The sequence below is a fragment of the Sebastes fasciatus genome, chromosome 17 (genome assembly GCF_043250625.1).
Source record: "Sebastes fasciatus isolate fSebFas1 chromosome 17, fSebFas1.pri, whole genome shotgun sequence".
NCBI lineage: Eukaryota > Metazoa > Chordata > Actinopteri > Perciformes > Sebastidae > Sebastes > Sebastes fasciatus.
In genome coordinates, this window is record NC_133811.1 from 31,323,454 (window position 1) to 31,349,486 (window position 26,033).

General features: G+C 43.3%; 3 protein-coding genes, 1 long non-coding RNA gene and 1 other non-coding gene across 7 annotated transcripts; 4 read left to right on the plus strand and 1 right to left on the minus strand.

Annotated features, from left to right (window-relative positions):
• Positions 1–694: 694 nt before the first annotated feature.
• On the plus strand, positions 695–2,825 carry LOC141754889 (uncharacterized). Of its 2 annotated transcripts, none has more exons than XR_012590741.1 (5): positions 695–1,041; positions 1,491–1,602; positions 1,784–1,825; positions 2,275–2,365; positions 2,609–2,825. It is a non-coding gene; the product is annotated as an uncharacterized LOC141754889 (long non-coding RNA). The 2 variants fall into 2 exon arrangements; XR_012590742.1 differs by having other exon boundaries at positions 1,497–1,602.
• Positions 1,864–1,931, plus strand: LOC141755080 (small nucleolar RNA SNORD52). The gene has a single exon (XR_012590788.1). It is a non-coding gene; the product is annotated as a small nucleolar RNA SNORD52 (small nucleolar RNA).
• A 1,050-nt stretch (positions 2,826–3,875) lies between the features above and the next one.
• c17h6orf47 (chromosome 17 C6orf47 homolog) lies at positions 3,876–10,026 on the plus strand. Of its 2 annotated transcripts, none has more exons than XM_074614318.1 (3): positions 3,876–4,239; positions 5,166–6,563; positions 8,887–10,026. In XM_074614318.1, exon 2 carries the CDS (start codon positions 5,651–5,653, stop codon positions 6,554–6,556), a length of 906 nt encoding a protein of 301 aa, XP_074470419.1. In that variant the 5' UTR covers positions 3,876–4,239; positions 5,166–5,650; the 3' UTR covers positions 6,557–6,563; positions 8,887–10,026. The 2 variants fall into 2 exon arrangements, with proteins under 2 accessions (XP_074470419.1, XP_074470420.1); XM_074614319.1 differs by having other exon boundaries at positions 3,876–4,210.
• Positions 10,027–13,052: 3,026 nt separating this feature from the next.
• Positions 13,053–19,438, minus strand: ppp1r11 (protein phosphatase 1, regulatory (inhibitor) subunit 11). Its single transcript, XM_074614323.1, has 3 exons — positions 19,119–19,438; positions 18,058–18,166; positions 13,053–16,488 (listed from the first exon to the last, which is right to left on the minus strand). The coding sequence occupies exons 1-3, from the start codon at positions 19,191–19,193 to the stop codon at positions 16,298–16,300; spliced, it is 375 nt and encodes a 124-aa protein (XP_074470424.1). The 5' UTR covers positions 19,194–19,438; the 3' UTR covers positions 13,053–16,297.
• Positions 19,439–23,170: 3,732 nt separating this feature from the next.
• LOC141754698 (tumor necrosis factor-like) lies at positions 23,171–25,586 on the plus strand. The gene is made up of 4 exons (XM_074613946.1): positions 23,171–23,463; positions 23,559–23,586; positions 23,701–23,757; positions 24,447–25,586. Exons 1-4 carry the CDS (start codon positions 23,302–23,304, stop codon positions 24,920–24,922), a joined length of 723 nt encoding a protein of 240 aa, XP_074470047.1. The 5' UTR covers positions 23,171–23,301; the 3' UTR covers positions 24,923–25,586.
• Positions 25,587–26,033: the final 447 nt, after the last annotated feature.

Consider the following 26,033-nt stretch of genomic DNA (forward strand, 5'->3'; position numbering starts at 1 on the left):
ATATTGATCTAAATATCTACTAAGACTTCTGGGCAATCATAACCAAACACAACATTGTGAGTGGGAAAAAATAAATACAAATAAAATAAAAAAGATAAAAACAGCAATTAAATGACCCTTCAAGTAACTTTTGATAGATGAACAGTTTATTAAAGATGTTCTTGTGCTTTCTCTTGTTGAAATGTTATGGAAGCTTTTATTGGACTTTATTAGTTGTAATCCACAGAAGACATTCCACAAATGTGTACCATGATCTGCAGATATCACACTATCCACAAACATGTATTTTTGTATTTGTATTGTGTAAAGTCACATCCACAAAAATACAGGGTGATTTGCAAATACACAAGCCTTACTCTGTAAATAGGTATGTTAAGGTTTACATGTAAAGTGATATCTACACATTGGTGCACGTGGAATGCACTTCCTGTGGATTTGTGAATGTGACTTTACACAACACAAATACAAAATACATGTTTGTGGATAGTGAAATATCTGCAGATCATGGTACACATTTGTGGAATGTCTTCTGTGGATTACAACTAATAAAGTCCAATAAAAACTTCCATAAAATGTAAGTTTAATTCATGGTATCTGTATAATTTGCATTACTAGCAGGCATTATTCAGGACACCAACAGACCGCGTGGGTCCTGCAGAGGACCAGAGTATATAAAGGAGGGAGGGACTCTGACTCAGTCTCTTCCTGCCTGCTTCCCTTCATGACAGGTTCGCTCAGCAGCTCAGACCAGCTCTACTCTAGTCAGCAGGACTTTATCATGAGTTACATTGACACTAGTGAAGGTAACTGTGATGCAGGATGGTCTTTAGACCTCTGCAGGAGTTTAAGGGTGAACTGAGAAGAAGAGCAGTCTGCAGAGCTTCATGCAGAGCTTCTTCATGCTGAGCACATGGCCCACAGACAGGCACCCTGCCTCGGCCCTTGAAGCTCTGACCTCTCAGTAGATGATGAGTCTCCTGTGCAGACGATGGAGAGTCCGAGGACCTGCTGGAGGAGCCAGTCTGGAGCTGGATGAATAAAGTGAGTATTTATTAGATGAATGCATCTTTAACAGCTGCAGTTTGCAGGGAAAGTGCACTCATTTTCATTAATGAATTCCTAACGTTACTATGGTAGTTCTGTAAGAGGATGCAGTACAATATGAGAATACAAACTAGTACTCTATAGTATCTGTTAATCCTAAAACTAGTGAAGGTCCTGGTGCAGACCTCCCCCTCATGGTGTCTGCTGGGCTGCAGCTCCCTCTGCTGGGCTCAGAGTGACACTGCAGAATGTAAAGTCTAATCTAATAACCAGATGTGTTAACAGGGACTGGTGTGTCCTCATTATCTGTATCTAAGTATTGATTACAGAAAATATATTTCAGTTTTCATGCTTTTAAACAGTACAGATTTATATTTAGTCTTTAAAACTTGTGTTCATGAGAGGTGAACAACAAACACTTGACTAACGGAAATGACTTGTTTCAGGATCAGACCAGAGATGGATACAGCGGCCTCCTCGGAGCACTGATGGAGCTCTACTGGGTTCTCTGGTACTGAGCAGCCTCACCTGGAGCGAGGAGCGGCCTGCAGCCCTGAGGTCAGTGTCAGGATGAGATTCTATGAAAACTAATGTGCTGCTATGATGATTCACTAGACTAGAGTCTCTGATTAACCGTGATGCTCTTTCACAGTGCACTGAGTATGCATAGTACTGATTTATCAATACAACCTGCAAACATTAGAACCGGTTCTGATGGTGTTCTGTGTGTACTCCCCAGGTGGTAACCAGCTGGATGAGATGAGGACTGCTCTCTAAGGAGGTATGTGTTGGATCTAGAAGTCTGCTGCTCTCCTCTTGTGGGATGATGATTCATAGACTAGAGTCTCTGACAAAAGCATGAAGATGTCTTCACAGTGCACTGACCACAGAACCACACCGGTTTGTTTTAACCCGTTTACTGTAAATCATGTAGGCCTTAGATCACTGCTGGATATTTTTCAAAGCATGCCCATCATGCATGCCTATAGTGTTCTATCCTTACCCTTAGTATTATTTAGGTTATAATAAGTAAATCTGATTTCTGCTTAAGTTTTTTGAAACATTGGAAATGTACTTTTGCGCAAACTGAGCCGGTTCTTCTGAACTATTTCCTAACAAAGCTTGAAGTGATTGCAGTAACGGGGTTAAAACATCCAAAAACGGTGGAGTTGCTGAACGTGTCCTCGTTCTGCCATGTGCTGGTATTGATGATGTAAATTTGCCTTGTAGCTCGTCCACACACAGACGGGAAGGAATCGACGTGACTGGCACCAACTCCTCTGGAAGAAAAGCCCCCAAAAGGACGGGATTAATCTTTCAGGTAATAATGCAACTGGTTCTGACACAAATTATGAATTATAGAACTCTCTTAATAAATTAATTTACTAGAGCTTTTATAAGCTTTAGTGTCTGAGGTGGTCAATGATGATTCAGTTATCTGGTTCTACTGATCTCAACTGAAGTTTACTCGCAGCGCACTGAGACACTCAGACTGAAGCCTCTGAAGAATCTGTTGAAGCCAAAATGTCAAAGAATTGACTCTAAGATTTAATGTCCTTCACAGGAGCTGCAACGTGCGAGTAGGAACTGCTGAAAGATGATCCAAGTCCTCCAGGAAACGAAGCGTCACCGGTGTCGACGCGTTCCCATTCAGATTGATATAAATATAGTTGGCCTCTGTTTCCTGTCTTTGATTGTCCAAAGCTTCCCCCTCTGTTAAATGGCTTTAACCTTTGACCTGCAGATTTATTTAAATACAAATAAATGGTTGACAACATAAAGGACTCCTTGTTTGTGTCTTTTTCCAGTGATGGCAGATTACAATAAAATGAAGCACAGGAAGATGAAAACTGCTTGGGACATGTAATATACAATGTTGGCATCTGTAGTTGGATGCATTTTTTATATATATATATAAAAATGTGATTGACATAAAACAATTGATTGTGGTGGATTAACTCAATGAGCTGTAGTCCAGCTGCATGTTGCTGCTCACCATCAATCCATCTAATGTGCATACAAGTGTGCTATATTTATCATGGTGTTGCTAACTGAACTCATCTACAGAGCTGAGTATTATATAAATCAGGAGGCTGTTTGGTTAACGAGAACAGAGTTCTCATGGCCACCTGATGGCCTGTTCTTAAATGCTCAATTTTGTTTTTTATATTTATTTTATTTCAAAAATTCAATGAATTCTAAATTAAACAACAAATTGTAAGGAAAAGAAATACAAAACAAAAAACATTTGTGGTCTGCTAAACAATTGGAATACATTTGAATAATTTACTAGTTTTAGTCAGTTTAGAATTTGAGTTTTAAGTTATCAATCATGGTCAAATCAGTGTCTTTAAAAATAAAAGGTATTTTAAGCCATATAGTTTTATGTATATAATATTTTGCTAGGATAATCAAATTAATTTTGTAAATCTCATCTATTTACATAAGGGAGTAATATGTTCAAAATGATCTCTAATAAAAGCGTTGGTACACTTTATCAGGTATAGAAACCACATTAATACTGAGGGACGTTCAGCGAGCTCAACCTTTAATGTGGAATTTAACCTTCCAGTTCAGGGTTCAGACCCATCAGGTCATATCTAGATCTATATATATATATATCTCTATCTCTATAGAGAGATATATACAAAGATAGATAGATATCTTTAGATAGATCTATATCTATAGATATATTAAATATTATATATTTATATTATTATATATAGATCTACTGGTGCTAAATCTATAAACTGAGGTCTCCTGTCTCCAGTCAGAGTCTGTGTGTCTCACAGCATCATGAACTACAGATGCTTTTATTTTGAAGGTTTTATTTTGAAGGCTGAACAGAACCGGTAGTTCGTTTCTTTTGTTCTCAGATGACGTTAATCGGTTCTGTCGACCTGGCAGTCAGTCGGACCTTCTGTCTTCAGGTTTCTGCTGGTTAACGTGATCAGAACCGGTACCAGTACCGACCCCTGGTCTCCTGTAGTCTGCTGTAGTCTGCTGTAGTCTGCTCTCAGCTCCTCTGTAACCCGGCAGAGAGTCTGAACAACACCTGAAGTTAAACTGATCTGATGCGAACACTGAAGTTAACTACAGCAGCTGATACCAACCTGCCAGGCTGACTCCAGGTACCGGACTCCAGGTACCGGACTCCAGGTACCAGGTACCGGACACCAGGTACCGGCTCTGAAGGTGAGAATCACCTCCTCATGTGAGACACCGACCTGAAAGAGACAAAAGAACAGAACACCGGAATGTGTCAGAACATCAAAGCAGCTAGCGTTAGCCTGGTTAGCATGTAGCATGTAGCTAACCAGGCTAACGCTAGCTGCTAGCTACAGCTGTGTGACATTAGCTTAGCATTAGCCATGCTAACTAGCGCTGCTGTAGACGTGGAGGGATCAGGAGGGTTTAGGGTTCAGGAGGGTTTAGGGATCAGGAGGGTTTAGGGTTCAGGAGGGTTTAGGGTTCAGGAGGGTTTAGGGATCAGGAGGGTTAGGGTTCAGGAGGGTTAGGGTTCAGGAGGAGTGATCAGGAGGGTTTAGGGTTCAGGAGGAGTGATCAGGAGGGTTAGGGTTCAGGAGGAGTGATCAGGAGGGTTTAGGGATCAGGAGGGTTTAGGGTTCAGGAGGAGTGATCAGGAGGGTTAGGGTTCAGGAGGAGTGATCAGGAGGGTTCAGGAGGGTTTAGGGTTCAGGAGGGTTTAGGGTTCAGGAGGGTTAGGGTTCAGGAGGAGTGATCAGGAGGGTTAGGGTTCAGGAGGAGTGATCAGGAGGGTTCAGGAGGGTTTAGGGTTCAGGAGGGTTTAGGGTTCAGGAGGGTTAGGGTTCAGGAGGAGTGATCAGGAGGGTTTAGGGTTCAGGAGGAGTGATCAGGAGGGTTAGGGTTCAGGAGGGTTTAGGGTTCAGGAGGGTTTAGGGTTTAGGAGGGTTAGGGTTCAGGAGGAGTGATCAGGAGGGTTAGGGTTCAGGAGGGTTAGGGTTCAGGAGGGTTTAGGGTTCAGGAGGGTTTAGGGTTCAGGAGGGTTAGGGTTCAGGAGGGTTAGGGTTCAGGAGGAGTGATCAGGAGGTTCATCTGATGTTTAACTAACTGTTCATGTCTCTGTGTTTTATCTCCAGGTGATAAGAGTGAAGAGTTTCTGGAGACTGAACAGTTGAACAAAGTCTGAGAACAATGAGGTTCCAGAGCTGAAGTCAACTCCTCCTGTCAGCCTGTCAGCCTGCAGCTATCTGGATCTGGATCTGGAGCTCATGTTCATGTTCATGTTCATGTTGAGTTCCTGGCAGCTCCAGGTGTTGCAGGTCAAACTGAAGACATGTAGACGAGAAGCCTTCAACGTCTACCTGCTGTGATTCTCATTAAAGAGCATTGAGAGTGATGTGGTTGTTTCTCTGCTGAGCTGCTCAAACACTCCCACAGGTGTGTCTGTGGCCTGAGGACGTCACCGTGCCGAGGCCTGCATCCCTCTGAACAAGTCTTACAACTTCACCGCTGAGCTGGCAGTACACGCACGCTGTTCCAGTGAACTCACAGAGCTGCCAACTTCAACGAGAGGAGAACTGAGATTCTGAATTCAACTCCAACCGGCTGTGAGACGGACAGCATGACCGCCGTGGTGGGCAAAGCGTGGGGCTGGGTGCGCTCATGGGGCGGCGGTGGCGTGTCATCAGAGAACACCACCACAACGTTGGTAGCCAAGAGCCAGAAACACGGCTCCGGCGGACAGGGCCTCAAGGGGTGGACCTCTTGGATCTGGGGAGGCTGGAGACGTCAGAGCAACCAGAGTAGTCCGGTAGAGGAGTTCTGGGAGGCGCAGGAGAAGATTCAGCCCATGGAAATCGAAGTCCTCGGCGCGGGGAAACAGCAGACGGGCACAAAGTCAGAGCAAGTCTCTGGATGGTGGAATAAATATCTCCCGACTTCTTACCTCTCGTGGCCAATAACAACAGAATGGAGCGGACTGAGACGGAGGAAACGTGATGGGTGGGACTGTGATGTCGACGGGGACTTCTCTGACTACGGGACGCCTCCTCCGTCCCCGACGCCTCCTTCCTCTCAGCTGACGTCTCCATTTAGGTTCTTCGCTCACAGCTTGAAGGTGGAAATCGTCCCGGAGCACTACGAGATCTGCTTCAACTTCCTCCGCCACCTGTTCGATCTGTTCGTCGTCGGCTTCTTGTGGACCGTGTCCCCCCCCGCCAAGCTGATCCTGGAGGTGTTGGGGGTCCAGGGACCGCTGAGGCTGTGGTTCCACGGCATGGCCATGTTCTTTGTCTCCACAGTTGGAATGGCGGGATTACTCTGGTTGATCCAGGAGTACCTCCCTCAGTTTGCTCTGATCTACGGCATCATCCAGGCGCTGGTGATCTCCGTCAGCGTCCGACAGAGCGTGATGCTCGGGGTGGAGGAAGAGAAGGACGACGAGGGCAAGGACGCCGAAGAGATGATAGACAACAGGGAACATACAGAAAAGCTTGTGTCTGTTAAGGACAAAGTGAAGACAAGTTAAATTTAAGGTCAGTCCCTTCATTCATCTGACGGGATGGTTGGGTCACATTTTACCTGGCAAATGAAAAAGCTAAGAGCGTTACATCACGATGTAGGTGAACTGAAGCTGTAGCGTTGTCACTGCAGATAGTTAAGCTTAGGTCAGGTCTAGGGGTGGAACGGTTCGGTATGTTTTCAGAACAATGCAGAAATAGAAAATGCAGAATATAACTTTTTTTAATTTATTTTGAAAATGTTAACCTTCTACAGTGGCTACATAAATCTTACTTTTAACAGCGAAGCCTCTCAAATGAAGTTAGCAAAGCCGCTTAGAGACGCCTCCTCTCCGTCCTCTTCCCCGGCGGCGGCGGTGGCGGCAGCGGTCGAAGACTCTCCGGCAGATCGGGGGTTGGCGTGTTGCCTACAGCGCGGAGAGCCAGCAGTGCCTCTCTGGTGTATGACACCACCGCCTTGTTATTTACTGCTTGGAATGTTTGGCACGGCAGGAGGAGGTAGATTAAAAAGTGTCGACATTGTGCCGTACACGATCACACGGGAACCTCAATATAAAATGTAATAAAAACTAACAAACACTAAGATAAAAAGAATAAATAAAAAACCTCAAACTGCAGCGAGGCACCGAGTCGCAGCCGCGCCGCGCCACCGGAACCGGAAGTGTTTTACCTTTTTAAAAACATCAATCTGTACTATTACTCGTGTACGCTTTTGAATGCAGGACTTGTACTGGTGTGTTTCTGAAGTGAACTGAGTGGTTAGCTGTGTTTTATATGAATAGGTCAGTTTAGTACATTGTGTTCCTGCTCTAAGGGATCTGATGTGGACGTATTTATCCTGGACCCGAAGCACAGTACATCCTGCCGGTTTAGAGGGATTTTGGTCTTTCTTCAGTCCGATTATTATTATTATTCTCTGGTATTTTCCACTTTGTACTGAAGAGCTTGACAACTTCATGTGAAACGAAAACAACTGTGAGATTGTGTGAGTGGTGTGAAACCAGCAGCAACCACAGACGGAGAAGAGAAGCATTCAGATAGCTCAGTGTGTTTGCCTGAGGCCTCTGATCGGCTTCACTTTGCATAATTATCTGTTTATTATGTGGACACAAGCATTAGAGGCAGACATCGGAGATGATGGAATACACTTAGCTGAAATAAAGTACCCATTTACAGTTCCGTCTTTCCATGTGGATGAGTAGAGGACCGTTGATTGGTTGTCTGGAGATGTGCACACTAAGCAGTAACCAAAGCCAGAGCTCACCTGAAGTAAACAAACTACTGTGCTACGCTAGTTAATCTCCTTACGGCGACAGCCAGCCGTGGCCAGAAGCATTCTGTTCTCAGGCTGTCCGTCCGTCCATCAAAGGTCAAGCTCTCTGTGACCTCACTGAACACATTTTTGGCCATAACTCAAGAATTCACATGCTAATTATGACAATGTCACACAGGATAAAATGATGTAGTGAGGACCAGGGTCTGTAATTAGCACCTGCCACCCGCCAAATGCGGGTAAATTGTTGGCAGTGGTGGTGAAATCAGGACATCCGCCTCTTTGGCAGGCAGGGAAAACGCTAGTGATGGAATAGATAACCGCAGTTGTCCTCTTTCCTGTCATCTCGTGCCTCCGTGATTATCGATTCCTCTTATTGATGCATTCCCACAGTTACGCTGCACAATGACGCAGACGGACGCCGTATCATGTTTCAGTTAGTTTGGGACCGGAGACACGGTGAAGAGATAATAAAGCTCTCAACAGCATGGAGCTACTAAACCTGAGGGGATGCATCCTGTTTCTACCTGATAAAGAGACACTGAACAACAAACCTGTGTTGAAATCAGCAGGAGGAGAGTTAGTAACGTTAGCTGTTAGCAGCCGTTAGCAGCTCAGTCCTGACTGAATGAATAACGGAGATACCGACGTTAACGGGGGTGCCATTGAGTTATTATTATGAGGCGTTCACATTCGGCTCAGGAAAAATGACTATTGGGCGAAGGTAAATTACGTCATCATGATGTGTTCAAATGTAATCTGGTAAAATGAGCTGACTGCTCGTGTTTCTTGACCGGTCAGACTGGTATTTGGTTTTAGTGATGTCACTGTGTTCCCACAGAGTTCAGTGTTGTTATTACTGATGGAAGTGATGTGGAGCAAACCAGTAACCCCCCTGGTACAGTCTCCTGTAGTCTAGTAGAGTATTGATGAGTTCATATTTGACCTCTTTGGATCAGGGTGTGCATTCACCCACTAAAGAGCAGCACCAGCATCATCTACACACCACATGTTGTGTTCGTCCACATCAGCTGTTTACTAAGAGAGCTCTGTCTTCTTCCACAGACGGCGAGACATTGCTGTCCGTTCAGGAGTCCGGCTGTATCAGACCTCCTCCAGCAGGACGACACACGGACCGGTTCACTGCACCGCCGTGTTCTGCAGTGTCACTTCACTCTACTGTGTTGCACATTCACTACAAGCTCATAGAAGTCACTTTATGTTCAACACTATTGATCTGCATTTTACAGACTGTCTGTCTGTCTGTCTGTCTGTCTGTCTGTCTGTCTGTCCTCCATCTTCATGTTGTCACCAGAATGTTGACATTGATAGCAGCACAAAGTTTAGTATCAGAAAGTATACTACTACCACTATAATCCTGGGGCCATGGATGTTCAAGAAATGCCTCAACGAAATGCATCGTAGACAGGGAGAATAAAACCTCTAGACAATCCACCAAATATACTGAAGATGTGTGCAGAGCTACAGAACACAGCACACTTCACAGAGATACACTACGTCTGTCAGGTCAAACGGGAGGAAGACCCACTCTGTTGCATTTTATTCTGTTTACATAGTCTTGTCCTGTGGGATTACACCGTAACACAGTCACCCCGTTGGGACCAGGCGATGCCTTTGGTGTATTCTGGGTGAGAAGAAAAGATCAAATCTGAACCGAAGACAACCAAATACACTACAGAGCCTAAATGATCAGACATTTAGACATGCAAACCGAATACAAACCACTGCATTAACAAAAAACAATCAAAGTGTAAAAGGTTAAAAGAAACATTGAAGCTGTGTTTCAGGACAGAGGAGTGTTCACAAAAATAACCTTAGTGCTACAAGACTATCACATCAAATATCAAATATCTCTGAAGGAACAACGTTCCCACCGACCAGACAAGCAGCTTCTGATGTTTGATTGGTTCATTCTCTGGGGGGGGGGGAGACTTTAAAAGCTATTTAATCCTCAAGTCCATATTAAGTGAATGTTGAATCCTAAAGGTTCTGTCCAGTTGGAGTGCAGTTTGAACCAGAGACTGTCACGCAGCTGGCTCCAGTAGACTGGCTTGAATTTGTCCATCAACCTGTGTCCAACTTTAAATAAATAATACTAATCATTTTATTTGTAGAGCTCTTTTCAAGCCCAAAGCACAAAGTACTTTCCAAGGAAATCCACATCATAGACAGCAGAATACATAAGCAGAGCGGAGGGCTAGTTCTGTTGAACAGGAGGCTAATTAAATGTGAATGTACCTTTTTACTGGAGAGATAATCTGAGTTTGGTCAGCGGTTGGAAGCCTGAAAGGATGAGCAGGTAGCAACCGGCACCGCTGACCCAGTTACTGGTTTAGACACACACACACACACTACTAAATATACACTGCCTTAAAGCCATACGATCTCCTTAACTCAGCATTGATCTCACATTTAGTTTCTTCAAAATAAAATGTGTATTTTGAGAGCAAAGATTGCGACGGTTAGTTGAATGGAACAAGCATCTAGTAGCTGTTGAAGTGGTTCCAGCAACTAGAAATGACTGTAACGCTGGTGAAACGCTGGTGAGACGCTGGTGAAACGCTGGTGTGACGCTGGTGTAACGCTGGTGAAACGCTGGTGAGACGCTGGTGAAACGCTGGTGAGACGCTGGTGAAACGCTGGTGTAACGCTGGTGTAACGCTGGTGAAACGCTGGTGTAACGCTGGTGTAACGCTGGTGAAACGCTGGTGTAACGCTGGTGAAACGCTGGTGTAACGCTGGTGTAACGCTGGTGTAACGCTGGTGTAACGCTGGTGAATCTGTTTTCTACTTTCTATACTGAGTAAGTTCTCATTGTGTGTGCGCTGTGGAAAAGGCACACAGTCCCCGGGCTGCGTTACATTACAACAGGACACTGTTCTGTCGTTGCTCGTCGTAGGACGTTTCTGTTTTAGAGATTTGAAGTGACACATAAATATCAGCAGCAGCACATCTTAATGTGTTTTTATGTTACTTCCTGTGCCATGATATATATTGCTTGTTTCAAACTTACTTTTCTCCACTACATGTTTTATGTGCTTTTACTTCCTCGCCATGCTTTCTTTAGATTTAAAGGTACATCTCATTTGGTTTTAGTGCACAAGCGCATGTTTTGCACTCAACGCTTGTGTTGTATTTATCCACGTTCTCTCTTTATAGCATGCACCGTTATCCATTTATTCAGACACACAGGGAGACGTTAGTTCACCTGCATCGCAGCCTGGAAGATGTTCAAACCTGTGGCCGACTATATTGAAATGTAAATGGCCCACCTGTGTGCACATGACAACATTAGAATAAAAATGTTAAAATCCCATATTCATGAACATGCAGGACTATTGCCAGAATGAAATATGAGTGACAAGTCATCTTCAGTGTTCTCCTGAACATAACACTCCTAAACACAACGCCAGAATGACATGAAACTGAATGGAACATTGTCTTCTTGTATTAGTTTAACGTTAACGTGAAATTGAAGAGCTGAAACAATCCATTCATTGATCAACAGAAGATCTTCTGTGTCTGCAACTATTTTAATAATCAATAGTTTGTTGAAGTCGTTCCCTCGTTCAGCTTCTCAGTCGTTTACCGTGTTTTTAGTTCAGCAGAATAGCTCAGCCTGTTCATCTCTGGTTCTTACACCTTATAGACCAAACTATCAAGAACATAACTGTCAGATTGCCCTTTATGTTTTCATTTATATTGTTAGTAAAGACGAGCAAGGAATGAAATTCTTACCTGACACCTGCCACATAACAGGTTACATGTTGGCTGTGGCAGGTCAGACTTCCAGGTCACCAGGGCTCACACAATATCAGATTTTAACAACACATTATTGTGGCTGATATAATTCATGATAATGGTATTATCCAGATATCTATAGAAAAGTTAACTTTGTGTGTTTTGTTTATTTTTTGGCTAATTAATTACACCTGAAATACCAGTGTAAGGAGGTAGAGAGAGTTTGTAAGCATAAATGTATATTTAAAATGATTCAAGAGGCGCTGAATTATTTATACAATATTATAGTGTTTCATTTTTAAATATCATAGTTATTGTCAATACCTATATATCACCGTCACCCTATCTACCACCTTGGCAGATAGGACTTCCTTTTATTAAGAAATATTATTTTTAAAAGGCAATTCCCGGTTGAAAATAGTCCGTGATTAGATTAAGGTTAAATAATATATTCCATATTTCTAGTGTCGCTGACTCAGTGTTACAGTCCTAGAGCGTTCTACGGAGATCTCAGGAGCGGCAGAAAAAAAGACCCTGATGACAAGCAAATGTAAACGGTGGTTCATTTAATAATAGCTGACGTTGACAGATTTCATAAGAGACCCGTCTTTAATTTCATTAGAACTACAATCGGGTCATACCAGATGTCCACAGCTGTTTGAGTTTCATAGTTCTTATGGCGGTGTTATGCGAAGGAGTGTACTGTTATTGGCACTGTCGTTTTTATTTTCATCTTCATCTTGGCAGTATTGATGTATTTTCAAATAATAAAATTGTATTTAGAAATGTTTAATTTAAATGTTTCAATGTGTGCACACAAATGGAAAAATGAAATCTGACCAGATGTCCAATAACAATGAGAGTCCCAGGAAGGTTGTTATTCATAGTTTGCTCACATGGAGCGTTTATTGCAGTGATGTTAATCTCTTGTTAAGGAAAGCTATTTTTCTATGACCTGCCCGGTGCTGGGTCACTGCAGCTGAAGAAGCTCTGTCCTGAAGGAGCTCGCCGATACCTGTGGTGTCGTTTGAACTCGGAGGAAACGAGGAAGGAAGGAAGTGTCTGCTGTGAACTCTTTACTGTACATTGAATTTATAGCCACTCTGAACCCGACACACGACTCTACTACTCTGAGATGAAACGCTCCCGCTGGCTCAATAAATATTCTTTTATTACATCGTCTGCTTGTTTTTCATTCCTACAGAGCAAATACAGTTATGGCATATTGATTATGCCGGGATGACCTCTTCAGCATCCCAACAGTACGCTGGTTTTTGAGCTACATATCAAAGACGACATTGAATATGTTTTCCTGCCTTTCCTCTCAGTACGCTGCAACAATCAACTTACACACACTTGAGTTAAATAAACCGTCTCAATGAGCATCGTGCTTCTGTATTATATTATAAACACTAAACATCATACTGCAGTTCAGAGCATCAGATAACACACACTCGAAGGCCAGTTGACTCAGTTTAAAACTTTAATTCACATTAAATCTGCTCTCATTATGCTTAATAGTATATACAGAAAGGTGCATTACCAGTACAAGAACAATGTACATACTGTATGGAACTATGTCGGTGTGTAGAGGTGGAACAGAAAGAGTGTCCCTCAGAGACACGGTGTGAGACCGGAGAGGATGAGGAGGACAAAAGACATGAGGACAAAGCAGTCATACACCTTCCTCTACCCAGTCCTCCAGCTCAACCCCTCTCTCCTTTAATGAGCTCTCTTTCATCCTTCTCTTAACTCATGGGATCTGTTGTAATTACTGAAATGATTTGATCTTGTTTTATATTTATTGTTTTTTACTGTGAGAGCTGGTATTTACAGAAACCGGATAGAAGAACTGAAACATCCAGTTGTAATGAACTCAGGTGAATGAAGTTGTCCACATACTGTCTGAAGAACAGAACCGGGTCCTGGGCTGGGTTCTCTAGTACTGCTTCTGTAGCTCTGACTGATTACACTGTAATAATGTAGTTATTATAGTAATATGTTCCGTCAGCAGTCGTCACAAACGTTGGCATTAACTTTAAAACTGGTCTACGAAGCAGAAACAGAAAATACTCCACTAAACGTACCAGGAGATCTCTGCTGCTGTCGTCCTCACAGACCGGTCCGTGTCACCCAGATCAGTCTGGGTGACACGGACTGGTCTGTGTCACACAGACTGGTCTATGTGACACAGACCGGGGTCGACTGCATGTCGAGTATTAGCAAGTTTAGACTGAAGACCAGCATATCAATTAAAAACAATGTGCTGCATTATAAACAATTAACAAAAGGAAAGTACACGGCAGTGTGTGTCCATGTGTTCACCTCCTAACATAGTGCATGCTGCGCTCCCAGTCCCAGTCTCAGAGTCCCAGTCCCAGAGTCCCAGACCCAGTCCCAGAGTCCCAGTCTCAGAGTCCCAGTCTCAGTCCCAGAGTCCCAGTCTCAGAGTCCCAGTCCCAGTCCCAGAGTCCCAGTCTCAGAGTCCCAGTCCCAGTCCCAGTCGCTGCTGGTTTAGGAGCAACCTGTTGTGTGATTACAGCCACATTAGAACTGGTGCTTTTAGATGTTTCAGCTAATTTGTGATGAATCATTCCTTTTATATTCTGAAGCCCTCCACGCTGTTGGAGCCGTTTCAACCGGCAGCCGTTGGTTTCCACTCATTTATGAAAATCAAACTTTTAGAGACTTCAAGAGGCTCTTCAACACGATCAGCTGGTCACAGGCTAAGACACTGGTCTAGTCCAGGGCTCAGCAACCTTTACTATCTAAAGAGACATTTAGGCAAAAAATAAATAAATAATAATCTGTCTGGAGCCGCAAATCATGTGATCATTGTGATGAAGGTAACACAGTTTATAGTCTCAGTATATAGTATATCAGTCTAATGCAGTGAGGGCCAAAGAGACAATGTACTACGGAGTATTAGGACCACATTGAGGGAAAACACATCTGAGATTTACACAATAAAGTCATAATATTACGAGAATAAAGTCATAACTTTACGAGAAAAAAAGAAAATAACACGTTAAATGACTACTTTATAATATTATGACTTTATTTTCTTAATCTCAATTTATTTTTTTCCTGAATGTGGCCCTAATACTCCGTCGTACCGTCGTACCATAGACCTACAACAAAGATAAATAAAAATGAAAATGTAAACAAAAAGCAGTTATTCATTTCCATGTTTCTAACTCCACAGGGAGCCTCTGGAGAGGAGCTGAAGAGACGCAGGTTGCTGACCTCTGGTCTAGTCCAACTCTATTATCAGCACTGCATGTTAAAGGGTTAAACAGCTGCTGTTCCATGCTAATGAGGTCAGCTGTTAGCTGTTGAAATGAGACCAATGAGGCTGATTCAATAATCCGTGTTGCCTACCGACACAACGCCGGTACGGAACTCGTGTTTTAACACGTTTCAGCTCTCGTACGACAGATCTGGTTCACATTCCTGCTGATCATCTCCAAAGCACGCTGCGCTCCCTCAGGTTGACCTCCAGGCAGGAGAAACCATCATCAAGCCTGTAATCCATCATTTCATTGTTTTATTGTTGTAAAAGTTTAGTTTCCATTGGCTGGTAATGTAGGTGTACGAGCATGCTGATGAAGAAAAACACAAAAGTGATTTTTTTGCCAACATATTTGTATTTTGGTAATATATTATTTTGTAATATTATAATATAATATTATATAATATTATATTATATTTGTGAAGTGAATATCTTTGGGTTTTTTGGACAAATCAAGCCAGTTCAGGTGGGTGACAAAATATTGATACACTTGAGAGTATCGTAATATTATGTTTTGTGATTGATTCTCAAAAACACTCGATTTTTAATACAATAATCTTTCAGGACTTTATTTAATTTGTAAAGAGATGTGTCCTCTCAAGGTAGCGCCATAAGGCTGGATGTTACAGCGACTGGGATAAATGGAAATGCAAATCCCACTGCATAAAAAAAGTCAGATTTGATGCACACGGCGGCGGAGTGGACTTCTTCAGACAGTATTGCACTATAGCGCAACATATTGAACGGTAAACAATAATATAATAATAAAAAAGAAATCGATAATAGAGCTGAACTGATTTGTCAAAGAAATGCTCGTCCTCGTCGCTCCTAACGAGTGGGACGGACGTTGGTCTCCGTCTTCCCGCGTTTTATAGACAATTAATGTAGAAAATGTTCATCAGATTAAGTGATGAACATAATAAGTCAGTTGCAACATTAATTGCGTAACAACTCTGACAAAAATAAAAGCAAACATGATGTTCACTGATGGATCACAAACCTCAGAGTTTATTGTCATAGCAGAGAGGAATAAGTGGAAACCAACGGCTGCCTGGACGACAGGGAAGCATCCAAACTCGACATGCTTTGGAGAACGCTCAGCAGTGATGTACAGTGATGCATTCTGGGTAGTATACTCTGTAGTCAACGGGCTAAAACATGCAAAAACACTGAGTTCCCATCACAGCATCGAGGCGTCTGGAGTTGTCAGTCGGCCCATTACTGAGCATGCTTTTAGCTGCTGAAAGGAGAGCCGCATTTTCAATTAGACTAATTCAATAATCCATTTTCAGAGCGGCCGAACGAACGCAGGCTGTGATCCGGCTCCAGCAGCCGACCTGGACCTCAGTGATGGAACTAAACTAAAAGAGTGCAGTTTTGTAATGTGTCATTGTCGTGGTGAGAACCCCCCTCAGAGGCTCATTAGTGGGTGTGTGACCCTCCAGTGTTTGGGGGTACTGTGGTCCCCCCACCCCCCCTCTGTCCAGGTCCAGGGGCTCTCCTGCCGTGGCCCAGGATACAGTGAGCACTGCCGCACCCTTCATCATCATCGTCTCCCTCGCTTTCAGAGGACGACTCTCCGAACTGTCGGGGCTTCTCATAAATACAGCAGCCTGGAACACAACACACAGAGTTAGGATGGATGATGCCTTCACTGACTCAATACAGCAGCCTGCAACACAACACACAGGGTTAGGATGGATGATGCCTTCACTGACTCAATACAGCAGCCTGCAACACAACACACAGGGTTAGGATGGATGATGCCTTCACTGACTCAATACAGCAGCCTGCAACACAACACACAGGGTTAGGATGGATCTACACCTGGTGATGCCTTCACTGACTCAATACAGCAGCCTGGTACAAAACACACAGAGTTAGGATGGATGATGCCTTCACTGACTAAATACATCACGACACCTTGTTCAAACAGTCAGAAATAGGAACTAAAGGGAGCGTGTGGTAAAAATAGATCCTCAGCTGCTGTTTGATTTGATGAATCTCGCAGCGCAGCAGGAGGATGAAGAGGCAGAGTCGTGTATCCAGGAGGTGTTTTACATTTGAACGTGTACTATACCAGCGTGTGCATTGTATGAGAGAAGATTAAGGCCCTATGAAAAATTAATGAATTGAGAATTAATTATGGAAAGAGTCCAGATTATGACAACTTTTTCATATGGTCCTAATCCCCCATACATCACTCTTAAAGATGCAGCTTTAATACAAAATGTTTTTTATCATATTTGCTCAAACTGTCACTAGACAGATCCTGACAGAACATGAGACAGGTAATCTGTGAAAAACATCAGGTTCCCCTGCCTCCTCCTATCCCGCTTATTATACAGCTACCTACTTACCAAGAAATCAATCATTTCACACAAAAACGGTCCTCCAGAGTCCAACATGCCTATAGCAACGGTCTGTTATACGTAGCAACGGTCTGTTATACGTAGCAACGGTCTGTTATACGTAGCAACGGTCCGTTATACGTAGCAACGGTCTGTTATACGTAGCAATGGTCTGTTATACGTAGCAACGGTCTGTTATACGTAGCAACGGTCTGTTATACGTAGCAACGGTCCGTTATACGTAGCAACGGTCCGTTATACGTATAACGGTCCGTTATACGTAGCAACGGTCCGTTATACGTAGCAACGGTCCGTTATACGTAGCAACGGTCCGTTATACGTAGCAACGGTCCGTTATACGTAGCAACGGTCCGTTATACGTAGCAACGGTCCGTTATACGTAGCAACGGTCCGTTATACGTAGCAACGGTCCGTTATACATAGCAACGGTCCGTTATACGTAGCAACGGTCCGTTATACGTAGCAACGGTCCGTTATACGTAGCAACGGTCCGTTATACGTAGCAACGGTCCGTTATACGTAGCAACGGTCTGTTATACATAGCAACGGTCCGTTACACAGAAATAACAGACCGTGTAATGCTGTGATTAACCAATCAGAATCAAGTATTCAACACAGCCGTGTAATAATACGGAATAATTCCCTGTCATCTGTGTGGCGGAGCATACAGAAGAAGAAGTGAGCATCACAATGTGTGACAACCTACACCTTTATAAAGCAGCTTTTAAAAGCAGCTCTAGCTGTTAACATCCAATAAGTAACCGGTGTATTACAGACATTTCAGTGTGCTGATGAGGAGGATGAACTCACATTTTGAAGACCTTCTTCCTAGGTGCTCGTTGTCGACGGTGTCACTGGACCACTCCACCTTCTTCTCAGTCTTCCTCTTCCTCAGCTTGATTGTCAGGCTCCGTCCCTCCTGCAACATGTCAGAGGTCTGCAGTGAGATGTAAACTAAATACTAGAGTCTCAGGGCTCTGGCTGGCAGGTCATGAACATGTCTCCTCCTGGGTTAATGCAGAGGAGGATGCAACACTATTATGAATCATTATCAGCAGTAAAGCATCTTCAGAGAACCAGGACCAGGACTCTGCTCATCTGGTGACATCATGTTGAAGTTAAGCATCAGTAACATGCAGTTCACTGAGCTCTCTACTCTCAGATGCATGTCTGAGCTCTCACCTCTCAGATGCATGTCTGAGCTCTCTACTCTCAGATGCATGTCTGAGCTCTCTACTCTCAGATGCATGTCTGAGCTCTCTACTCTCAGATGCATGTCTGAGCTCTCTACTCTCAGATGCATGTCTGAGCTCTCACCTCTCAGATGCATGTCTGAGCTCTCTACTCTCAGATGCATGTCTGAGCTCTCACCTCTCAGATGCATGTCTGAGCTCTCTACTCTCAGATGCATGTCTGAGCTCTCTACTCTCAGATGCATGTCTGAGCTCTCTACTCTCAGATGCATGTCTGAGCTCTCTACTCTCAGATGCATGTCTGAGCTCTCTACTCTCAGATGCATGTCTGAGCTCTCTACTCTCAGATGCATGTCTGAGCTCTCTACTCTCAGATGCATGTCTGAGCTCTCTACTCTCAGATGCATGTCTGAGCTCTCTACTCTCAGATGCATGTCTGAGCTCTCTACTCTCAGATGCATGTCTGAGCTCTCTACTCTCAGATGCATGTGACAAATAAACTGAGACTTGAAGTTAAAGCATCATTATAGAACTGGTCTCCCTGAGGACTGAGACCAGGTCCAGGATCAGTCTGAGGACATGAAGGCCTCAGTCTGATCTGTTAGCATTAGCTACAGTTAGCTCCCCGGTCTCTCCAGAACCAGCCTGTTTAACGCTGACCGCTCCCGGTCCCGGTACCTGTTGTGGTGGTGGTGTGCTGGTCTGAACGGTCTCCGTGATGGTCTCGCTGGATGTCCCGGGATTCTCCGCCATCCCTAAAGCTGCTGCTAATGCTAATGCTAATGCTAATGCTAATGCTACTGTCAGCTGTAAACTGGACCGGAACCGGATCAGACCGTCAGAGAGACGGGGTTCTGGTGATACACCGGTATGACAGCTACGGTAGCAGCCCGGCTGGTTCTATCCCAGCCTGTAGTTCGACTGGAGGAAGAGGAGAGCAGCTGATGAAGAGCAGGAGAGAGGAGGCTGCTGCTGTGTGCTAAACCAGCTTCTAGGAGCATCACCGCCCCCTGCTGGACTACTGGAGGACGAGCTACTGGAGGACGAGCTACTGGAGGAGGAGAGAGGAGGCTGCTGCTGTGTGCTAAACCAGCTTCTAGGAGCATCACCGCCCCCTGCTGGACTACTGGAGGAGGAGCTACTGGAGGAGGAGCTACTGGAGGAGGAACTACTGGAGGAGGAGCTACTGGAGGAGGAGCTACTGGAGGAGGAACTACTGGAGGAGGAACAGGAGAGTGACAGGAAAAAAATAATAATAATAATAATAAAAAAAATTATAATAAAAAAATTAATTATTAATAATAATAAAAACAATACTACTAATAATTAAACTCTGCATTATTTCTGTTGCCCTTAAAGGGACTGTTTGTAAGAATCAGAAATGTCTTGTTAACAGCTAAAAGTCAACTTAAGTCAACTAAAGTCAGCGTCCTGTTGCTGGCGCTTGTGCTCACTCTACATAGACATGAAGGAGCATCGCTCAACACAGTGAGGAGACACACGTCAGCTAAAAGCACAATATCACTCTATATTTCAGCTGCTTGGCAGTAATGTTAGCTGACCAGACCAAGGTCTCTCCATGAATCACTGCTGATCCTAGTGTTGGCTTTTCCTGCCTGAGTGCAGGCTGAGGCAGCGGGGCTCTGCAGCGTGTCTCCCTGCTCTCTCCGCCTGCAGCCGGAGAGCAGGGAGACACCGGCACCCGGTCGGTAACGAGAAGACAACGTAACTCTCTGTAGAGCCCCGTCACTTCACAAGACACGGGAAACCTCTGTTGGTCTGGAGGAGCTGCAGCAGTTATTTCTGCACAAACGTCCACTGAACATTCACTAGATATTCTCAGAGCTAAACTAACTCTTCTGCAGTGTGGAGTGAGCAGCATGCACGTGAGAGGTGGAGAGAGAGAGAGAGAGAAGGAGCGTGGTGTGTGAGTGAAGGCAGGCAGAGGAGCAGAGAACAGCAGAGACTCCGGTCCTGGAGACCAAAGCTACGGTCTCCCCCGCGTCCAACACTGTTTAACAGACGGGCTTCACTAGATACAACCAAGAGGTTTTGGTGCTTCACTGGAGTTTGTGTTGGAGTCTGAGTCTGAACAGCGTAGACACGCGAGAGACCATGAGACACCGACCAGCAATGATCTATACCTGGAACAAGTTACAAACAGGAACTTTAACTGTTTACAATCTGTCTGATTAAGATCTATTTTGAAATACACAGGCTCATCTTATCTGGTACTGTAACTCATCAGTGATCTCATTCAGCATCTTAAAGTGATTCACCACCCAAAATATATATATTGTGTAAGAAAGACTCCTCTTCTGTAGATATGAAACGAGGCGGAAGTGAATGAAAAGTCTGATCCATCACTATGGAGTCACATATTTGATATGAGATTTATAATATGACCACAAGGCCTCCCTTCATTTCACAACTGCTGCTATGTAGCTCAACCTTTACCTCACACACTGTTACATATGTGTTATGATTAAGTCAACTCCTCTCCTACATTCTCTCTACTGAAGAAGGTTTGCTTTTTAAGGCTTGTTGTGGGATAGAAAAAAAGGCCTTTCTGTGAAATATGGTGTCAGATAGGCCCGGGGCCAGGCAGCTGCAGAACACCCTCATGGTGCCGATCCAGATCTGGGATTTCTGCCAAGAGATTATCTTTCGTTATCTATTCGAAACAAAAAGAGATAGACTTGATTCCATGTCTCCAGGAGGGGGTATCTGCAGGGACAAGAAGTGGATCCAACTTCCCACAGAGTGATGGTGTAGGAGGGATGTCTCTTTGTATATATATTATTTACATGTTCCTCTTACGTTATATGAAAGATCAATGGCTGATGCAAAGTGCGTCCTCTTTAGCAGCAAACGTAGGAGGAAGTTCCTCTTTCGGGGCTGCTGCGGTAGAACTGCAGGTGAAGACCCAGATATTTTACACATCTGCTCTCAATCTCAACCTGAACTTTTTCATCTCTTCACTTCTCTCGAAGTGGGATTCACCACAACTACACATCAAACAAGTATCGATGTTCGTTGATCTGAGTCCATCTCTGACTAACTCGCCCACACACACTGCTGCCCTCCTAATAGACACCAAACATCACAACTCATTCTTACTCATCTGGGTCCGCACTGAGTTATGTTACTGTGTGATGTTGTCATAGGCACCGTGTTAACCTGAATGACTGTGGAGTTATTTTAGTTTCAGGTAATTAGACAGGTTAAGTCACATATTACATCTAAAGCTTAAAATCAAACTGAATGTACCTTTAGGTATATAAGTATTTTTTATCAATAGATTTATCATGAAAACACGTCTCCTTTTACATTGTGCCGTATTTCTGTTCTCCACAATGACCTTGATGCCAGTCATCCATCCATCCATCCATCCATTCTCCTCCTCCTTTTCTCATAAAGTTATGACTTTATTCTCGTAATATTACGACTTTTTTTCTCGTAAAGTTACGACATTATTCTGGAAATATTACAACTTTATTCTCGTAATATTAAGACTTGTTTTCTCGTAAAGTTATGACTTTATTCTCGTTATATTACACCTTTTTTTTCTTGTAATCTCAGATGTTTTTTCCCTCATTGTGGCCCTAATACTCCGTCGTACATTTGCACTTTGGCCCTCACTGCATTAGAATGTTTACGTTTAAAACCGTGAAATGGTCTAAATATTGTATATTTGTGACATCACAAATTGACAGAAATCCTAATGGCATTTTTCAAACGCACAATTTCTGAATACGGGCTGTGTGTGTGTTTCTCCGTATATTGAGCGTTTGGATAGTTTAACAGTATTTATAAAGCACTTAAACCTGCTTTATAATATAAAAGACATAAAAATCTCACTTTTTAACAATATGGGATCTTTAAAAGAAATTTGTTGGGCACACTGGTGGTGCAATCCGCAGTGTACAAAGTAAATAACACAGGTGAACTAATGCAGCCTTGCATCAGTATGTAATGCTGCGTTCACACTACGACATTCTGCAAACAAACTGACGCCCGACACTCGTCACTGCCTGTCCCTCCAATGTTGCGGTGAAGCAATCGTTTTTGCGTCACCCTGTTTCTATCCATCCTGTGTCTATTTTAAACAAAAGGGAAGTGACACAATGAACTGTAGATATTAACAATGACACATCCGTCACAGTTCTTTTATATATTCTGCTACTGATAGTGTGACTAATTTTTGGTGGCAATGCCGTCAAACACGGCAGATGAATAACTGAATGATGTGTCTGATACCCCGCACTTTAACACGGTTCCCATATAATTGACCCACATAGAGATGACCAGCTCACCACAACATACGTAAACACTCAACATTAGATGACGTTAAAATGTGCATTTCTAGTTTAAAATGGTTGTTAATATGTGTTTTCCTGTAGTTTCTGTAAGTGCATTTTGCAGGTGACTGGCAGAAAGTGAGTGTATGACTTATGTCAGCGTGTCAGTACGTGTGCATCCTCGTGTGTGTGTGAGTATCTGTATAAACTCATAGGTGTGTGTGTGAGATGTAAAAGGGGTTTCTACAGGTGTCTGTATCTGTTAATGGGATAACACAGTCATATAGATGCTGTGTGTGTGTAGGAGTGTGTGGTGTGTAAGATCCTCCCCAGCCTCTGGACCTCTCTTCCTCATCAAATCTCCACTCACTTACAATGAGTTTCCACTCCGATCACTCACTGGAGTTTCCCTGGAGGTAACTTTTAAAAAGAGCCGCCGGCTGAGAGATGTCATTCAAAGAAAGCAGAGCGGCAGCAGAGGAAGAAACAAAGGAAGCTCTCAATAAGGCATCTAATAACTCAACTTGACTTGAAGTAACAGAAGGAACTCATTCAGAAAGATGGAAGGTGAATGCAAGGTGCTGCTGGAGGTCGACACAGACGCCAGGAAACAGAGAACGCCAGTGACACCCGGCTCAAAGATGACTACAGCCCTGCTCGTGTTCACACTCTGCCTCGCTAGTGCTGCTGCTGCTGTCCTCGTCCTCAACAGGACCAACAAGGTGGGAGTCTTAGATTAGCACAGATGTCTCTTCTCACAGTGAGTCTCACCTGAACCCAGCCGTTCTAACAGTCTGTCCTTCTCTTCTTGAAACAGGGCCCGGGACAAGATGAAGGCAATTCCGGTGAGAACTTTTTCTTTTACAGTTTTTCTTTAGCCGTTGTCAAATCAACAGAACAGTTTGAACATTGTTGATGTACCCCATTTTTAATAAATCTCTGTCCTCTCTTCTCTCCAGATATTCGCCACACGTTGAGGCAAATCTCAGGCGGAAAAGCGGCCATTCATTTAGAAGGTAAAGCAAAGCAATCGATTCAGTATCAAAGAACACCCCGAGGGCTGTTCGGTATATAATAAGCACAATGTGAGATGTGAGGATGTGTTAATTGATTTAATTAATTTAGACTTTCTGTGTAGAATCTTAAAGGAGACATATCGTGCTCATTTTCAGGTTCATACTTGTATTTTGTGTTTCTACTAGAACATGTTTACATGCTTTAATGTTTAAAAAATAAATACAGGTATATTCAAACAGACAGTACGAGGACAATAATGTGGTTTTTTTTAACATTAAAGCATGAAAACATGTTCTAGTAGAAACACAAAATACAAACATGAACCTGAAAATGAGCTGATATGGGACCTTTAAGGAAGTTCTTGGGGTTCTTGAGGACATTTATGGGCTTCTTGAAAAAGTTTAAAGGCTCATTGAGGAAGTTCTTGAGGATAGTCCGTGGCTTCTTGAGCATCTTCATGGAGTTCCTGTAGAAATTCTGTGGATTGTTTAGAAAGTCTTAGGGCCCATTAGACAAAAAATGAGAAATGGTTTAATTTCACTGTAATGCAATTAATCAGAAATGACTCTTATTTATTTATTTATTCCTGAGCCACACCAAAGACATTATAATGGATAGTAGCATTCCTTTGATTCCTCCCTGTCCTCGTTGTTTGCCTTGCTAATCTTATTTTCTTACTCTTCAACAGGAGAACACAACCCTGCCAGGAAGACCTCAGTGGAATGGAGGGATGAGGTGGACCAGTCCCACTCTAAAGGAGATCTGAAACTCATCAACAACGAAATTGTGATTCCTCGCAATGGCCTCTACTTTGTTTACAGCCAAGCGTCTTTCCGGGTCAACTGCAGCAGCGGCGATGCTGAAGACGCTGCGTCACAACCCTTGGTCCACGTGAGCCACACCGTGAAGCGCTGGTCCAGCTCGTTTGCGATCGACGACAACATTGAGTCCTACAAGACCATCCTGCACTCCATCCGCACCGCCTGCCAAATGAAAGCCAGCAGCGATGTGGATGAGGCGGGGGGCTGGTACTCCACCGTGTACATGGGAGCTGTGTTCAACCTGGACAGAGGGGACAAACTCCGGACCGTGATGGAAGAGAAGATGCTGCTGAGCCTGGAGGACGATGAGGGGAAGACGTTCTTTGGTGTGTTTGCCTTGTGAGGACAGGTGGCTGGAGGGCAGCAGGTGAAGATATGAGCGGACATGTAGAAGAAGAGCCGTCATGGTGGCTTCACTGTCAGGCCCGTAGCCCGCCGCCTCACCTGAACTCACTCACACTGTTGAATGTGTGAAGGGTTACGCTGCACTAAGCAGTCAATGCAAATCTCAGTGTAGATTTTACACCCAAACTTTAAGCAAGTCATTTAAAGTTTGCAAGTAAACCAAGCTATGTTAACTGTAGCGATGTTTCACCATAGATATCTCTATGGGTCTGTAATGTTATGTACTATGTACTCGCCTTAGTGTCAGTACCTTTTGCTGTACTGCAAGGCTAAAGCTGTTATTTGTGCAAATGTACTACAACTGCTGCATATTTATTGTGTCACTAAAGGCTGACAGAATTAATTATTTATTTAACGTAACATTATTATATTTATTTTATTTATGTATTTATTTAATTATGTATGTGTATTTATTCACAACAATATTTGTGCTGGATTTTAAACATAATTTATTATTATATCATTATTATTTATTGAAACAGATCAATCAGTTTGATCAGCTGTTTGTCAATGTCATCTATCTGCAATCGATCTGCAAATAATGCCATGGTGCCTGTGGTGCTGTAAAAATGTTTGAATAAAAAATAATTCTTGAAAAGAAATGTATGTGTGCGAGGGCTGTGTTCACAGAAACAACCGTGACTGTAGACGGTTGGAAGAAAGCATCAACTGATGCAGCTGGTGGGGAGGAAGTTGCAGCTCTATGGTTAACTTGTAAACCACAATGTTTTATATCCTCTTACTGTGCACCGAGGAAGAAGCTGTGACATGTTTCCTTAAAACACATCAAAAAATAAATGATGTTAACTCCAGTGGTGTCATGCCAGGCAGATAGTTATCTGCAGAAGTTTTGAGGTATTCATCTCTATCACCACTTCAATACAATGGAAGTGAATGGAATGTCATTTGTGCTATTGGGAGTAAAATAACGTTAGTGAAAGTTACGCTGTACGTTATTGTACGTTAGTGAAAATTACATGGTAAATTATGAATGAATGAATGAATGAATGAATGAAAGACTTTATTTCGAACATAAAATAAATAAAAAC

Bases quoted from the DNA above. Each gene is read 5' to 3' on its own strand.
- c17h6orf47 (XM_074614318.1), top strand. From the start codon at position 5,651: ATGACCGCCGTGGTGGGCAAAGCGTGGGGCTGGGTGCGCTCATGGGGC.
- ppp1r11 (XM_074614323.1), bottom strand. From the start codon at position 19,193: ATGGCGGAGAATCCCGGGACATCCAGCGAGACCATCACGGAGACCGTT. The intron at 18,167-19,118 runs GTACCGGGACCG...GACATGTTGCAG, and splicing joins GCACACCACCACCACAACAG to GAGGGACGGAGCCTGACAAT. The intron at 16,489-18,057 runs GTGAGTTCATCC...GTTGTGTTCCAG, and splicing joins AGGAAGAAGGTCTTCAAAAT to GCTGCTGTATTTATGAGAAG.
- LOC141754698 (XM_074613946.1), top strand. From the start codon at position 23,302: ATGGAAGGTGAATGCAAGGTGCTGCTGGAGGTCGACACAGACGCCAGG. The intron at 23,587-23,700 runs GTGAGAACTTTT...TCTTCTCTCCAG, and splicing joins ACAAGATGAAGGCAATTCCG to ATATTCGCCACACGTTGAGG. The intron at 23,758-24,446 runs GTAAAGCAAAGC...ACTCTTCAACAG, and splicing joins AGCGGCCATTCATTTAGAAG to GAGAACACAACCCTGCCAGG.